General features: G+C 40.6%; 1 protein-coding gene and 1 pseudogene across 2 annotated transcripts; one reads left to right on the top strand and one right to left on the bottom strand.

The window, feature by feature from the left end:
- Positions 4529-5207, bottom strand: LOC108634130 (annotated as a pseudogene). The gene has a single exon (XR_001917380.1). The product of XR_001917380.1 is annotated as a transcription factor BTF3 pseudogene (transcript).
- Positions 11787-14781, top strand: MAP10 (microtubule associated protein 10). Its single transcript, XM_018042638.1, has one exon. The coding sequence runs from the start codon at positions 12013-12015 to the stop codon at positions 14740-14742; it is 2730 nt and encodes a 909-aa protein (XP_017898127.1). The 5' UTR covers positions 11787-12012; the 3' UTR covers positions 14743-14781.

Here is a 17577-nt window from a genome sequence, read left to right as displayed (position 1 = left end):
AATGTATGAGATAGTCTGGGACGAAATCTCCCAGAGGTGATGAACTCGAGCCAGAGTTACATGGTTATGAAATGGAGAAACTGATATTTTAATCCAGGACTCCTGGACTTAAAGCCTATGCCCACTGACCTCTGCCACATTTCTAATTGCCAAGGACTGGCATGTAAGTCTCACCAAACCATTCCGATCAACCATGTGTACCATTTAGCTTATTCATGAACCCGTCCGTCTTCAATGGTCTTCTGAGGTGGCTCATAAGTGGTAAAGAATCCACCTGGCAAGCAGGAGACATGGGTTCGATCCCTGGGTTGGGAAGACCCCCTGGAGAAGAAAACAATAACCCACTCCAGTATTCTTGGCTAGGAAAACCCATGGACAGAGGAGCCTGGTGAGCTACAATCTATGGAATTGCAAGAGTCAGACACAACTTAGTGACTAAACAATAACAACCATCTTGAATGCCTTAAGATGCTGCATCTTTCCAATGCCCACTCCTTTCCAGAAACAGATTTTTCAAGAGTGGGGTTTCAGTCATTCATTCCCTGTATCACTAGTGATGCCTTTGTTTATAATCCAACCCCCTTAACCCCTTCCCCCCTACTGGCCAGTTTTCCTCTTTATCCTTCTTTTTTAAGATTTTTTTTGATGTGGGCCATTTTCAAAGTCTTTATTGAATTGTTACAATGTTGCTTCTGTTTTATGTTTTGGCTTTTTGGCCAAAGTGTGTGTGGATCTTAGCTCCTCAGCCAGGGATCAATCCCACACCTTCTGCATTGGAAGGCAAAGGCTTAGTCCCTGGACCACCAGGGAAGTAAGTCCCTGTCCTCCTTAAGTGAAGGAGTTTCCCATATCAAATTCTGGCAAGTTTAACATACAAACTGAAAAGGCAATGCACAGCCTTAGTACCTGAAAAAAATCTATAGAATTTCTTTTAGATTATTTGTGCTTACTAACAGCAGCTCTTCCATGTATATGATATGGGAAGTGGTAACCATGATTCTGATCGTAAGTCTGTCCCTGATTTAATGACAGTAAGATGGAAAAGCTATGGTGCCCCCCCATCCAAAAGTATCTACGCTAATAGAAAGGGATGAAAAAAAAAAAAAAAAAGAAACAAAGAACAGGAGAGCCATGTTCAAATACTGCACACATTCTGAGGATAAAAGTTATGTCATCTTTATAAATAGTAGAATATGTCAAGGAAAGTGTTATTAAAGTTATTAAGTCATGTCTGACTCTTTGTAACCCCATGGACTATAGTCCTCTAGGCTCCCCTGTCCATGGAATTTCCCAGGCAAGAACACTGGAGTGGGTTGCCATTTCCTACTCCAGGGGATTTTTCCCACCCAGGGATCAAACCCATGGCTCCTTGCATTGGCAGGTAGATTTTTAACCTCTGAAGCACCAGGGAAGCCCTAAGTAAAGGTTCAGCTATGACATTTAAAAATTTTCCATGTTCATAGAGCCAAACAGAAAAGTAGCACAGAGCAGTAGCTTAGAGCCTGGATTCTGCAGCAAACTCCAGCTCAAATCCTGGCTCTGTGATCATGTACTAGTTTCTTAACAGTATGTGAATTATTTTCCTCATCCAAAAAACTGAGGTCGTTATAGTGTCAACTTTATAAATGTAAGTATTAAGTGAATTCATATTCACAAAATTCTTAGAACAGTACCTGGCACTTAGTAAATTCTTATTAAAACAAATGTTATTTTATTTATTATTTGCCAAACAGCAGGAACTTTTTAAATTTAAGTATTTAATAATGATTTGTTAGTTTCAGGTGTACATATATATATATTCATTTTCAGATTCTTTTTCATTATGGGTTATTATAAGGTATTTAATACAGTTCTCTGTGCTATACAGTAAGTCTCTGTTGTTTATCTGTTTTAGATAGTGGTCTGTATCTGTTAATCCCAATTCCAAATTTATCATCCTCATTTCATTCCTTTTTGGTAACTGTAAGTTTGTTTTCTATGGCTGTTATTTCTGTTTTCTAAATTATTGTATCATTCTTTTTAGATTCCTTATATAAAAGTCAGGCATGACTTAATGACTAAACAACAGCAACAAACAACAATAAGACATTTACTTGCAACATTTTACATTTTTTACAATGATAAAATCTTACTCTATATCGTAATGTCAGTGATGTAGAAGTGTCTGAGTAGAGACTTTATTATCCATGTAGAAACTTTATATATTGTGGGAATAATGCTCTTATGAAGGAGGAACACTAGTTTCTTTGTCCATAAACTAAGTGCTAAAATTCCACATTATTAACTTTACTCAAAAGACATACCACAGGTATCTTCAATGAGGAATTTTATCTGCTGTTTGTCTAGCACACATGAGCTCAATATCTCATTGCTTTTCACTTGTGAACACGTTGTGATTTATTGCTCTATGTCAGCCATCTATTAAGCATGTCACTAGATAAGCTTCCTCTGTAAGTACACAGTAAGATTCTGAAGGCCGAGAGCAGTATCTTCTATTTACATACTGCAATGAAATCTCCCTCATGAGTTCATACTAAAGCATCAAGTCCCTCTAGTCCCGAACTTGTTTTTGAGTTTCACAAGGTTCTTTTGTGTTCAATGTCATATAGTTTAACCATCCAATGTCATATAGTTTAACCATCAATTATAAAGTTGTCTCAACTTGAACATACATAACGTCTGGCAGGTATCTCAAACTCTATCTAGCCAACAAACCCAAAGTAACCTTTAAAAATCAAATCTGTGGGAGATTTACCTGGTGGTCCATTGGTTAAGCAAGGCTTCCAATACAAGGGTGGAGGGTTCAATCCCTTGTTGGAGAACCAAGATCCCACAATTCAGCCTGCAGATAGCAACGACTGAGCCCGCGCTACAGCTAGAGTGAAGCCCACATGGAAAGACCTGTTATGAGGCAAGGAAGACCCTGATGCAGAAACTGGGACTCTTCAAAACCAAAAATAAATATTTTTTTAAAAATCCACTCTGTACCTCTACAATTTTTTCTCTCTTAATAGCAGAAAATTTTCACCTATAACTTCTCTCTCACTCACTCACTCACTTTAGTTGTTCTCGTGTCCGACTCTTTGCGACCCCATGGACTACAGCCCGCCAGGCCTCCCTGTCCATCACCAACTCCCAGAGTTTACTCAGAACTCATGTCCATTGAGTCGGTGATGCCCTCCAACCATCTCATCCTCTGTCATTCCCTTCTCCTCTCGCCTTCAATCTTTCTCAGCATCAGGGTCTTTTCCAATGAGTCAGCTCTTCGCATCAGGTGGGCAAAATATTGGAGTCTCACCTTCAACATAAGTCCTTCCAATGAACACCCAGGACTGATCTCCTTTAGGGTGGACTGGTTGGATCTCCTTGCAATCCAAGGGACTCTCAAGAGTCTTCTCCAGCACCACAGTTCAAAAGCATCAATTCTTTGGCGCTCAGCTTTCTTTATAGTCCAACTCTCACATCCACACATGACCACAGGAAAAACCATAGCCTTGACTAGATGGACCTTGATTGTTAATGTCTCTATTTTTTACTATGCTGATAGGCTGGTCATAAACTTTCTTCCAAAGAGTAAGCATCTTTTAATTTCATGGCTGCAATCAACATCTGCAGTGATTTTGGAGCCCCCAAAAATAAAGTCTTGCACTGATTCCATTGCTTCCCCATCTATTTGCCATGAAGTGATGGGATCAGATGCCATGATATTCGTTTTCTGAATGTTGAGCTTTAAGCCAACTTTTTCACTCTCCCCTTTCACTTGCATCAAGAGGCTCTTTAGTTCTTCTTCACTTTCTGCCATAAGGGTGGTGTCATCTGCATAAATGAGGTTATTGATATTTCTCCCGGCAATCTTGATTCCAGCTTGTGTTTCTTCCAGTCCAGCGTTTCTCATGATGTACTCTGCACAGAAGTTAAATAAGCAGGGTGACAATAGACAGCCTTGACGTACTCCTTTTCCTATTTGGAACCAGTCTGTTGTTCCACGTCCAGTTCTAACTGTTGCTTCCTGACCTGCATATAGGTTTCTCAAGGGGCAGGTCAGGTGGTCTGGTATTCCCATCTCTTTCAGAATTCTCCACAGTTTATTGTGATCCACATAGTCAAAGGCTTTGGCATAGTCAATAAAGCAGAAATAGATGTTTTTCTGGAACTCTCTTGTTTTTCCAATGATACAACAGATGTTGTCAATTTATCTCTGTTTCCTCTGCTTTTTTTTTTTTACTGTCATTTTAAATCTTTAATCAGATTTCATTCATGATTATCAGTCATATTACATGGCATGATTAGCTTTCTATAAACAATTTTGCCTTCTGTGTACAAATTGGTATCAATGAAATAAAAAATAAAACCATACACTAGGCAAAGAATTTTATTTATCTTTGTCTCAAACTTTATTCTTAGGCTTCTTCAGCTTCATTAGCTGCAAAGAATGAATTGTATATAAGCAAAAACTGAAAAGAGCTGCAGTGTCCAGGGGCTTAGGCTTAAAAATATTAGAGATCTAGATTTTATCAGATCCATAAGCAAAATTTTAAAAAGCAGTCATAATATAAAATAGCAGCTCCCAGTAACTTCTTCAAGATTTATCTTCTTCAGAAGTTAACTCAATTCAGTTTGCTTCATTCTTGGAAGCCTCATCAAAATTCTCCACAAGATCTGGAACTTCATCATCATCCTCCTCTCCAGTGGCAAGTGGTGCTTTTCCATCCACAGATTGTTTGGGCAGAGCTTCAGCCAGTCTCCTTAAACCGGTGAGACTGTCGGCACCAAGCTGGTTTAAGATGCTGGGGAGCATTTCTGTCAGTTGCTTTGTCTCAGCGTGGCCCGTAATGGTGAAAGTGTTTGCTGCCGGAGATGCCTGAACTTTAGGGTTGTTAAGGTGGATCACTGTTCCTTGATTTGTGAACATATTCACCTATTCAATACCAGAGATATTGTTTACCCCTAACTTCTTTAAAGAGAACTGAAGTTTTTTGTCATCTGCTGTGGCTGTTCTATGAACCACCTTCTTTCTGCGAGCAGTTCCTTTCCCACCAATGCGCACTTGTGCCTGCAGTTTGGCGAGTTTCTCCTGGTTCATGATAGTTTCTTTCATCTTGTTGGAGCGGAAATGGGGCCGCGCGGGGGACTAGGGTTGGCGCTCAGGTGGTCTCGGGCAGACCAGCTGAGGTTAGGCACACACACGCGGGGATGCAAGATGGCAGCTAGAGCTCCTCTGCTTTTTCTAAATCCAGCTTTAACATCTGGAAGTTCACAGTTCACATATTGCTAAAGCCTGGCTTGGAGAATTTTGAGCATTACTTTACTAGTGTGTGAGATGAGTGCAATTATGTGGTAGTTTGAGGATTCTTTGGCATTGCTTTTCTTAGGAATTGGAATGAAAACTGACCTTTTCCAGTCCTGTGGCCACTGCTGAGTTTTCCAAATTTGCTGGAATATTGAGTGCAGCAGCACTTTCACAGCATCATCTTTCAGGATTTGAAATAGCTCCACTGGAATTCCATCACCCTCCCTAGCTTGCTTTGTAAGGCCCACTTGATATCACATTCCAAGATGTCTGGCTCTAGTTGAAAGATCACATCATTGTGATTATCTGGGTCATGAAGATCTTTTTTGTACAGTTCTGTGTTTTCTTGCCACCTCTTCTTAATATCTTCTGCTTCTGGTTGGTTCATACCATTTCTGTCCTTCTTTGAGCCCATCTTTGCGTGAAATGTTCCCTTGGTATTTCTAATTTTCTTGAAGAGATCTCTTAGTTTTTCCCATTCGGTTGTTTTCCTCTACTTCTTTGTATTGATCACTGAGGAAGGCTTTCTTATCTCTCCCTGCTATTCTTTGGAAATATAAACTTCTCTGTAATCAAGTTCTATTAAAAATTCTGCCCTCACAAATTTCTCATATCTGTCATTTCCTTTTAAAGTCCACCAACCCTAACCACATTCAGGTCACAATTCTTTCATTAGACCACTGCAATTGCCTCCCCAAAAGACTGCACTGAATTGAATTTCTTATTAGTAGAACCCACCCTTTGTATTGATATTTGTACTGGTAGGTTTCCAAACATCAATATAATCACATTCATTAATGTTAGTTAGAAAGTTTCGCATGAGCAACAAAGGGTGGCCTAGCAGAAAAGGAAGAAACCTGATCTCTGAATCCCACCCCAGACATGCCCCAGTGCTGGCCCAGGATAGCTCACAAATATGCTACAAAATAACCACACTTTTCCAACTCCAGCACAAGCTCTGTACCTACACAGTGGGTACAAACTAACCACAGGGGCATCTCCAACTCTGCACACGTGCCCTTGGTACACAGCTGTGTCCTCAGCACAAGTGATCTTAAGCAGCCAGGAGCCCATTCAGTCAGTCAGTCAGTCAATCAGTTCAGTCGCTGTCGTGTCCGACTCTTTGTGACCCCATGAACCGCAGCACGCCAGGCCTTCTTGTCCATCACCAACTCTCAGAATTCACCCAAACTCATGTGCATCGAGTCAGTGATGCCATTCAGCCATCTCATTCTCGGCTGTCCCCTTCTCCTCCTGCCCCCAATCCCTACCAGCATCAGGGTCTTTTCCAATGGGTCAGCTCTTCGCATGAGGTAGGCAAAGTATTGGAGTTTCAGCCTCAGCATCAGTTCTTCCAGTGAACACCCAGGACTGATCTCCTTTAGGATGGACTGGTTGGAGAGCTCATACATATTCTATACATACATCTGATTATAACAGTCTGAATTATGGGAAAGACATGGGCAATAGAGCCTGTTGTTAAGTAACTTGCAACTGTCAATCAAACTGTCAGTCCATGCCCACCTAAATGAATATGTAAAAGCCCTGTTTTAAAAATTGCCATACCTCATCATTCCAGTACCAGTGGCTCTGTTGGCTTGGCCCACCTCTCCCTTGAGGTGCTCTTTGTCTTCTTCCCTTAATAAGCTTGTTTTTGCCATAGGTAAGACCTAGAGCCAAGAATGGAGGTGAGGGTCTTCTTTGACCTCCCCCTACCCGGTAACAATTCACTCAAAATAATGTATACCAAATGATGTCTTTCTATGGCATTCAAGGCTACTTGTGGACCTTGGTTTCAACCTGGCTGGCTAGCTTTTTGAGGTTAGAAGCATGTCTCCTTGAAACTAGGATAGAGCTATAAATCTCCCTCACCCCAGCATTTATGTAGATACATTAGTTTTTCAATTTTATTTATTTTAATTGGAGGGTAATTACTTTTACAATATTGTGATGTTAATTCATCAGCATGAATTGGCCATAGGCATACACATGTCCCCTCCCTCCTGAACCCCCCACCACCTCCCTCCCCCTGCCATCCCTCCAGGTTGTCACAGAACACCTACTGTGGGTTCCCTGTGTCATACATCGAACTCACACTGGCTATCTATTTCACATATGGTAATGTATAGGTTTCATTGCTATTCTTTCAAATCGTCCCACTTTCTCCTTTCCCCACTGAGTCTATCTTTATTTCTGTGTCTCCTTTGCTGCCTTGCACATAGGATCATCAGTAGCAATTTTCTAGATTCCATATATATGCATTAATATGTGATAGTTGTCTTTCTCTTTCTGACAGTCTATATCATAGGCTCTAGGTATATCCACCTCATTAGAAGTGACTCAAATGGTGTTCCTTTTTATAGCTGAGTAATATTCCGTTGTGTATATGTACCACCACTCCCTTATCCATTCATCTACCAATGGACATCTAGGTTGCTTCCATTTCCCATTATAAGTAGCATTGCAAGAAACATTGTGGTACATATGTCTTTTTCAACTCCATTTCCTTAGAGTATATGCCCAGTAGTGGGATTGCTGGGCCATAAGGTAGTTTTCAGTTCATTCAGTCCCTCAGTCGTGTCTGACTCTTTGCGACCCCATGAATCACAGCACGCCAGGCCTCCCTGTCCATCACCAACTCCCAGAGTTCACTCAGATTCATATCCATCGAATCAGTGATGCCATCCAGCCATCTCATCCTCTGTCGTCCCCTTCTCCTCCTGCCCCCAATCCCTCCCAGCATCAGAATCTTTTCCAATGAGTCAACTCTTCGCATGAGGTGGCCAAAGTACTGAAGCTTCAGCTTTAGCATCATTCCTTCCAAAGAAATTCCAGGACTGATCTCCTTCAGAATAGACTGGTTGGATCTCCTTGCAGTCCAAGGGACTTTCAAGAGTCTTCTCCAACACCACAGTTCAAAAGCATCAATTCTTCGGCGCTCAGCCTTCTTCACAGTCCAACTCTCACATCCATGCATGACCACAGGAAAAACCGTAGCCTTGACTAGATGGACCTTAGTCGGCAAAGTAGTGTCTCTGCTTTTGAATATGCTATCTACGTTGGTCATAACTTTTCTTCCAAGGAGTAAGCATCTTTTTATTTCATGGCTGCAGACACCATCTGCAGTGATTTTGGAGCCCCCCCAAAATAAAGTCTGACACTGTTTCCACTGTTTCCCCATCTATTTCCCATGAAGTGATGGGACCAGATGCCATGATCTTCGTTTTCTGAATGTTGAGCTTTAAGCCAACTGTTTCACTCTCCTCTTTCACTTTCATCAAGAGGCTTTTGAGTTCCTCTTCACTTTCTGCCATAAGTGTGCTGTCATCTGCATATCTGAGGTGATTGATATTTCTCCCGGCAATCTTGATTCCGCTTTGGAACTACCAAAAACTGGAATTAGAAATGGTCAAACAGGAGATGGCAAGAGTAAACATAGACATTTTAGGAATCAGTGAACTAAAGTAGACTGTAATGGGTGAAATTAATTCAGATGACCGTTATATCTAATACTGTGGGCAAGAATCCCTTTAAAAAAAATGGAGTAGCCCTCATAGTCAACAAAAGAGTCCAAAATGCAGTACTTGGATGCAGTCTCAAAAATGACAATGATCTCTGTTCATTTCCAAGGCAAACCATTCAATATTACAGTAATCCAAGTCTATGTCCCAACCACTAATGCTGAAGAAGCTGAATTTGAATGGTTCTATGAAGACCTATCTGGAGAATCCCATGGAGGGAGGAGCCTGGTAGGCTACAGTCCATGGGGTCCCAAAGAGTCGAACACGACTGAGCAATGTCAATTTCACTTTCACTATGAAGACCTACAAGACCTTCTAGAACACCCCCAAAAGATGTACTTCTCATCATAGGGGACTGGAATGGAAAAGTAGGAAGTCAAGAGATGCCTGGAGAAACAGACAAATTTGGCCTTGGAGTACAAAATGAAGCAGGGCAAAGGCTAACAGAGTTTTGCCAAGAGAATGCACTAGTCACAGCAAACACTGTCTTCCAACAACACAAGAGACCACTCTTCACATGGACATCACTAGATGGTCAATACCAAAATCAGGTTGATTATATTCTTTGTAGCCAAAGGAGGAAAAGTTCTATACAATCAGCAAAAATAAGACCGGGAGTTGACAGTGGCTTAGATCATGAACTGCTTATTGCCAAATTCAGATTTAAATTGAAGAAAGTAGGGGAAACCACTAGACCATTCAGGTATGATCTAAATCAAATCCCTTATGATTATACAGTGGAAGTGAAGATTAATAGATTCAAGGGATTAGATCTGATAGACAGAGTGCCTGAAGAACTACGGATGCAGGTTCATGACATTGTACAGGAGGCAGTGATCAAGACCATCTCCAAGAAAAAGAAATTCAAAAAAGCAAAATGGTTGACTGAGGCAGCCTTACAAATAGCTGAGAAAAGAAGAGAAGCTAAAGGCAAAGGAGAAAAGGAAAGATACACCCATCTGAATGAAGAGTTCCAAGGAATAGCAAGGAAAGATAAGAAAGCCTTCCTCGGTGATCAGTACAAAGAAATAGAGGAAAACAATAGAATGGGAAGGACTAGAGATCTCTTCAAGAAAATTAGAGAACATTTCATGCAAAGATGGGCTCGATAAAGGACAGAAATGGTATGGACCTAACAGAAGCAGAAGATATTAAGAAGAGGTGGCAAGAATATACAGAAAACCTATACAAAAGAGATATTCATGACCCAGATAGATAACCATGATGGTGTGATCACTCACCTAGAGCCAGACATCTTGGAATGTGAAGTCAAGTGGGCCTTAGGAAGCATCACTACGAACAAAGCTAGTGGAGGTGATGGAATTCCATTGGAGCTATTTCAAATCCTTAAAGATGATGCTGTGAAAGTGCTGCACTCAATATGCCAAAAAATTTGGAAAACTCAGCAGTGGCCACAGGACTGGAAAAGGTCAGTTTTCATTCCAATCCCTAAGGAAGGCAATGCCAAAGAATGTTCAAGCTACCACACAATTGCACCCATCTCACACGCTAGCAAATTAATCCTCAAAATTCTGTAAGCCAGGCTTCAACAGTATGTGAACCATGAACTTCCAGATGTTTAAACTGGATTTAAAAATGCAGAGCAACAAGAGATCAAATTGCCAACATCCATTGGATCATTGGAAAAGCAAGAGAGTTCCAGAAAAACATCTACTTCTTCTTTATTTACTATACCAAAGTCTTTGACTGTGTGGATTACAACAAACTGTGGAAAAGTCTTTAAGAGATGGAAATACCAGACCACCTGACCTGCCTACTGAGAAATCTGTATGCAGGTCAAGAAGCAACAGCTAGAATCGGACATGGGACAATGGACTAGTTCCTAATTAGGAAAGGAATGTGTTTAGGCTGTATATTATCACCCTGCTTATTTAACTTACATGCAGAGTACATCATGCGAAATGCCAGGCTAGATGAAGCACGAGCTGGAATCAAGATTGCTGGGAGAAATATCAATCACCTCAGATATGCTGATGACACCACCGTTATGGCAGAAAGTGAAGAACTTAAGAACCTGTTGATGAAAGTGAGAAAGCAGAGTGAAAAACCTGGCTTAAAACTCAACATTCAGAAAACGAAGATCATGGCATCTGGTCCCCGCACTTCATGGCAAGTAGATGGGAAAACAACGTGACAGACTTCATTTGGGGGTGCTCCACAGTCACTGGAGATGGTGGCTGAGCTGATGCCGGAAAGACTGAAGGCAGGAGGAGATGGGGATGACAGAGGATGAGGTGGTTGGACGCCATCATGACTGGATGGACATGAGTTTGGGTAAGCTCCGTGAGTTGGTGATGGACAGGGGAGCCTGGCATGCTGCAGTCCATGGGGCCGCAAACAGTTGGAGACAACTGAGCTTTGGACCTGAACTGAATGATAGTTTTAGTCCTAGTTTTTTTTCTTTCTTTTTTTTTTTTTTTTTAAGGAATCTCCATGCTGTTCTCCATAGCAGCTGTATCAGTTTGCATTACCACCAACAGTGTAAGAGGGTTCCCTTTTCTCCACACACTCCAGAATTTATTGTCTAGATTTTTCTGATGATGGTCTTTCTGATCAGTTTGAGATGATACCTCATTGTGGTTTTGATTTCCATTTCTCTAATAATGAGTGCTGCCTTAGTTTTGATGTACTGAAATCATTAACATAACTCTCCTACACCTGGATGCCTCATTGGCGATGTGCCCACACTCACTGCGTGTGTCTCAGCGCCTCCTCACTAAGACAGAGCCCTCCATGCCACTTTGGCCCCATATCCTTATCTTTTGGGTAACCAGCAGCACAGAAGGCCGGTTGTGGACAATTAGCTGACTTTCTTTGGCCTGGAGATTGGAAAGGAAGCCCTGGTTTACTTTTAATATTCCTGTGATGGATTTGACAGGCCTCCAAAATTGCATGGGACCTGAAGTGATAAAACGTGACTCGAACAAAAAAAACATGCTTTTACTGCTCTCCCCACCCCGCCTCATTCATAGCTTCGGTATTATCATAAGCATTGTGTCAAGACAAATCTGGAACCCAAAGACGTACAGCGAGAGGCCAAAATTCCCACAGCAGCCGCATCTCCGACAGGGCGCCCTCTCAAGTCTCGCGAGAGAACAAGACAGGCGCCGGGTTTTCCGTGTTTCTCGCGAGAACGAAGGACATCAGGTTTCAGCTCGTAGCGTCTCCGGGGCAACAGCAATGGCGTCCTCTGTGTCTGAGCGGCTCTTCTCGCTGGAGCTACTGATAGACTGGGTATGCCTTGAAGCCGGGCTGGCGCAGCCACCCGTGGTTGCGGAAGAGGAGCAAAAGGAGGAGGGAGAGGAAGTATCGCCGCCGCGGCCCTCGCGCAGCCTGTGCCCCGCGGTGGCCTTCCGCCTGCTGGACTTCCCCACGCTGCTGATTTACCCTCCCGCCGGCCCCGCCGCCCCCGCCCCGGAATCTCGGCCTGGCCTGGTTAGCTTCCGTCGCGGCAAGTCCTGTCTTTTCCGCCTGCAGCCCGCCACCCTGCACCGCCTGCTCCTTCGGACCCCGCTTTACACCTTGCTGCTCCAGCTGCCCCCGGGGCACCCGACCCCTGCCCCGCAGCTCCTGGGGGCCTGCAGCATCTCTCTGGCCGCGGCAGTCCACAAGGTCCTGGGGTCCGCCGCCCCCGGCAGCTCCCAGAGTCATCGGGGAAGTTTCCCGCTGTATAACCAAGACGGGGAGCGGATTGGGGACATTGCCCTGTGCTACCGCCTGAGTGATCTGGGAAGCAGCTTGTTGGGCCATCTGGAGCGGCCAATCCCTTCTACAGGAGGTGGAGTGGAGGGTATGGAGGTGCAGAAATCAGTGGAGGTCAGCTCCCAAACCTGGCAGGAAAACCAGCAGCTGCAGCAGCCAGACTCAGAGCAAAGCCCAGGAGATGTTGATAAGCCTCTGGTGGATGTAAAAATCTCAAGGGCAGGGAAAGATTTGAAGGGAAGAGCTTTCCGTAGCAAGGCTGACTCTGATTACACGGATTCTATGGAAAATGGCAACACCAACTCCCTTATGTGTTCAAAGGGTAGCAGTGAGAGGAGTATTAGCCCCCCAAATCAGGAAGGCACAGAGGTGGAACTTGAAACTAACATAATTTGCCCTCCTCCTCTGTATTACACTCATTTGACTCAAGAAAAGACACCCCCTAAACAGGGTAAAATTACCATTGAGCCTCAAATTAATGCACCTGAGGAATGGGATGATGGTACTCTTCTGAAAGAAAACCTTGTAAATTCCCCAACACATACTAATCCTCCAGAACATACAAATTCTGTAACAGGTGAGAGTCGTCCAGTGCTTATAAATCCTGCACACGTTCAGGATACAGGCGCAAGTAATCAAACTACAGACCATCCTGCAACTGAACAAAATAGAATTAATACTATAAGGCAACTGCCTTTGTTAAATGCTTTGTTGGTTGAATTGTCCTTGTTATACAACCAACCCATGGCAAACCCTACTCATATACATCCTCACTTAGCCTGGTTATATAGAACTGAGGATAAGAAGTCACCAGAATCTTCAGTGAAATCCACCTGTAAATCTGAATCTAAAAAGGATAAGCTTTCTGTGGGGGAAAATGAGAAGTCAGTGAGTCTTCAGTATAAAAAGAACCAAACTGAAAACCTCAAGAAAGGTAAATATTTTGAAAAGAAAGGTGGTGCCCCCCAGAAAAGAGTTTCCAGGGGAAAACTACTTTATGGCTTAACAAACACACTTAAACTACGTTTAAAACAAACAAATCCTGATATGTTAGTAGAGTATGAAAAGAGAGAACAGTCTAAAAAAATGCAAACACAAATGTTAGGTGCAAACCTCAGAATTCCATCATCCAAAGTTAAGATACTAAGCTTTGCTGAACTGTATCAGAAGCCACATGAACTGCCTAAAGATAAGTGTTTAGAATCAGATGCATCTTTCGCTGAAAATAGCAATACCTCAAAGCAAATTAGTGTAGTTGTTGATGACCCTAGCACAACCAAAGAAGCTAAACTGAAATGTGCAACTGAAAAGACAGTTGATTGTGATGAAAATAGAAGCAGTGATGGTTTGGGGGGAGAAATTTTGAGTCCTGCAAATTCTGTTGTCTCAGAAAGGTTTATTTGTACAAATATTTTGGAAGGAAAAGTGAAAGTCCAAAGTCCAGGTGTTTTCCAGCAGGTTGCAATAGTTGACAGAATTGTAGTAGATAAAGAAATAGATGACAAGCAGGTCAAAATCACTGGTGACGACATTCTAACTGCTGATATCAATGAAAAGAATCCAAGTACAAGTAGTTGCTCTGAAAGCATCTCAGAACTAAACTATTCAGATGACTTCACCAGTCCTTGCTGTTCTGAAGACACCAGCAGAATTTTACGAGCTTGTGATAGCAGTCCAGGGACAGAAAATCCAAAACACAGTCAACGTACAAGCAAATCCAGTGAAACAAGATTGTCCACAAGGAAAAACAGCAGTGAAAAGAGTTCTATTCTTAGCCCACCTTTTTCAGCTGGATCTCCAGTACTCTCATATAAAAGATTTCCTGTTTCAAAGACTCAAGATAAAAGTTTGGAGGAATCATCTTCCAGTGATTTCTCTTTATCACACTGGACTGAGGAAAAAGAAAACCAGAGAGACCAAAACAGTGTGCATAATTCTAAAGTTCTAAAGCAGGATTGTGACATCTGTGCTAAACCTAAAGCAAGAAGAGGTTGCAAGTCCTCAGAAAAAAGCCAGTCACCTCGGACCTCTCAAGTGAGTTCTTACCTGCCTTCTAATCTGTCGGAACTAGAACTTAATGTCCTGGATATCAGTACCTTAGATCACTTTGAAGAAGACAGTGATGACCTTGGTTCACTAAACATTTCCAAGCAATGCAAAGATATTTGTGAATTAGTAATAAACAAACTTCCAGGATATACAGTGTAAAAATATGTGCTTTTAAATAACATTTAATTTGTTTTATAATCTATGTGTACTGTTAGTGAAATAATTTTAATAGCTGTATATAATTTTTAGTACATAAATTTATGTAAATAATTCTTTTTCAGAATATAAGTGTTTGTCATTCCTTTGGGGTCTAACTAAGTAAGATTCTGCCACTAAATCTGACAAGACTGATCATGAGATGATCTTATAACATAAGTAAGATTTAAGTTGTTTAATCTTATAAAAATAAAAGTATCTTCCTAAACTGACCCTATTAAAGTATCCTAAAGCTGACTTCATTCACACCATTGAAAACAGAAGGCTAGATGACAAAGATACCTTCAAATTTTAATGGGAATAAATCGTTTAATGGATATAGAAGACTTACTGTATGAGACACAGAAAGGTACAAAAGGATTTAGGGTGTAGCCACTGCAGTTATAAGGGATTAACGTTTTATTTGGACATGAATTCTTCCAGGAACTGAACACGTTCCATATCTCTGATGGGTGAGATCCTTTCTATATGCTGTCATAGTGCTCTGTGTGCTTTCTTTAAAACCACAATTTGTGTGGCTACTTGATTAATGTTTATCTTATGCTAGACTTAAGTTCTGTGATTGAAGGGACCATGTCTGTTTTGAGCAGCAATATGGTCTTAGTGTCTGGCACAGTCTCTGGCGTATGGCTGGGGTGCAATAAAAGCATTTGTTGAACAAATAAGTGATGACCGTACACTTAACATACCTAACGAGAGGGATTAGAATTAAGCAGTAATACAAGCAGAAACCTAAAAAATATCGTTCTTGGATACTGCTTATTTGACTATAGTATTTTCGTTTTGCTGAAACACCGTTTGGTGTTCTCTGAAGTATTGGAGAAGGGAGCTAAAAAAGGTGTCTTCCTATACAGTTTATTGTATAGAAATTCAGTTTATTGTCATTTCAGCTTGTTCAAGTTATTTTTAATGTATGATAGTTTATTTCTATGAAATCTAGTGATCATTTCTGTATAATTTCTTCCATTGGTTTTATATTTAGATCTTATTCTGTGTGCAGATATTTACATGTGTTTTCTTCTGTGTTATATTTAAATTTTATACTTAATTTTTAATATAGCTAATACTTTTGGATATATGAGGTGAGGCCCTAATTTTCCTAAGTAATCAAATAATTATGTAGGTATTATCTTGACTGATCATAATAATCGAATTTAGTCAGATGGTGAGATGAAGAGACTATATTTTGAGGAGCAATATGAATAAAGAATAATGATGGGAATGAACACAGTGTTACAATGTACACATAGGACTGAGAAGACATTATGTTATCTTGATTAAAATAGTAGTGTCACACTGCAGAGTGATAGAAGAAAAATGTGTTGAGTAAGAAAAAGTCCCAGATTGTAGGAGCTTCAAATGTCAAGCATAGTCATACAGTCCTAAGCAGTAAAAACAGTATTTTAATGTATAAGTTGAACACCAGTAAGTAGTCTGACATTTTGAATATTTGAAATTATTGAAATAAATTTTTAGAGGTCCAGAAATTATACCAGTGAAAATTTTGGAGTAGGAAATGTTTTTAATGGCTATGATCTTACTTTTTTGGTAAATATAAAACATACAGTGTTTCATTTCACAAAATCAAGCTAACTTACTGCTAGAGGCTGTAGCTGACTGTTCAGATGACATCAGTTTGGCCTGTAAATTGTTAGCAAGTTTTCATTATTATGGAGGAAACAGAAAATATAAACAATATTAGAATAATCAGAGAAATAATTCTTTAAAAACTATTTGTGAGTAAATCATTGTGTATGATAAGAATGGGTAAGGAAAATGATGAATTCAACATATTTAAGGTACAACAAAGACTAAAGAACTTTAAATTACAAAATTGAGCAGCTAAATAAGCTTATCTCTGAGTTATTCCATGAACACCTATTTCTAGAATTGTGGAGGTGGTGGTTTTTCTAGCTTAATTCTAATGAAATACCTGTTTCATGTATTTAGTACTTCCTGTTTGAATCCTATATTCAAACTGTACTTCATGTTTTAATTCTAAAACCTGTAAATTTAGTACTTTAAGAATGTCATAATAAATACTACCCCTGAAGCCTTAATTATCTCCTTAAATTACTTAAAATCACTGAAACATGAAATAGTTGTTTTAGATTACAAATGAGAAGAGAAGGATCCAGGAAGTCTTGGCTCACAAACTGTCATTCTGTACAAGGATCCAGATATTTTAATCCAAATTAAAACATAAATAGCCTGAAGGATGGCTGTATCTCTCGGTCCAAGGACAGTTTATGATTAGGCAAATATAAATATTATGTATCTAATAGATGTAAATATTATTTATCTTACTTAGATGTTGCTTTGTTATGAAATTTCTTTGCCTTGCCAACAACACAATGTGATAATTAAAACCTTGTTTTTTTTAAATTGATAGTCTTTACCTGATAGTCCTGAACTTTCAGGGTGATAAATAGGGAAGAGTATCACTTAATGTTCAAGCTGGTTTTAGAAAAGGCAGAGGAACCAGAGATCAAAATGCCAACATCCGCTGGATCATGGAAAAAACAAGAGAGTTCCAGAAAAACATCAATTTCTGCTTTATTGACTATGCCAAAGCCTTTGACTATGTGGATCACAATAAACTGGGGAAAATTCTGAAAGAGATAGGAATACCAGACCACCTAACCTGCCTCTTGAGAAATCTGTATGCAGGTCAGGAAGCAACAGTTAGAACTGGACATGGAACAACAGACTGGTTCCAAATAGGAAAAGGAGTACATCAAGGCTGTATATTGTCACCCTGCTTATTTAACTTATATG

This window comes from Capra hircus, chromosome 28 (assembly GCF_001704415.2).
Source record: "Capra hircus breed San Clemente chromosome 28, ASM170441v1, whole genome shotgun sequence".
Lineage (NCBI taxonomy): Eukaryota > Metazoa > Chordata > Mammalia > Artiodactyla > Bovidae > Capra > Capra hircus.
The sequence above is the reverse complement of the archived record's forward strand: the minus strand, read 5'-3'. Positions and strand labels throughout refer to the sequence as shown.

What these genes read in the sequence shown, in the direction of transcription:
- MAP10 (XM_018042638.1), top strand. Translation starts at nt 12,013, where the DNA reads ATGGCGTCCTCTGTGTCTGAGCGGCTCTTCTCGCTGGAGCTACTGATA.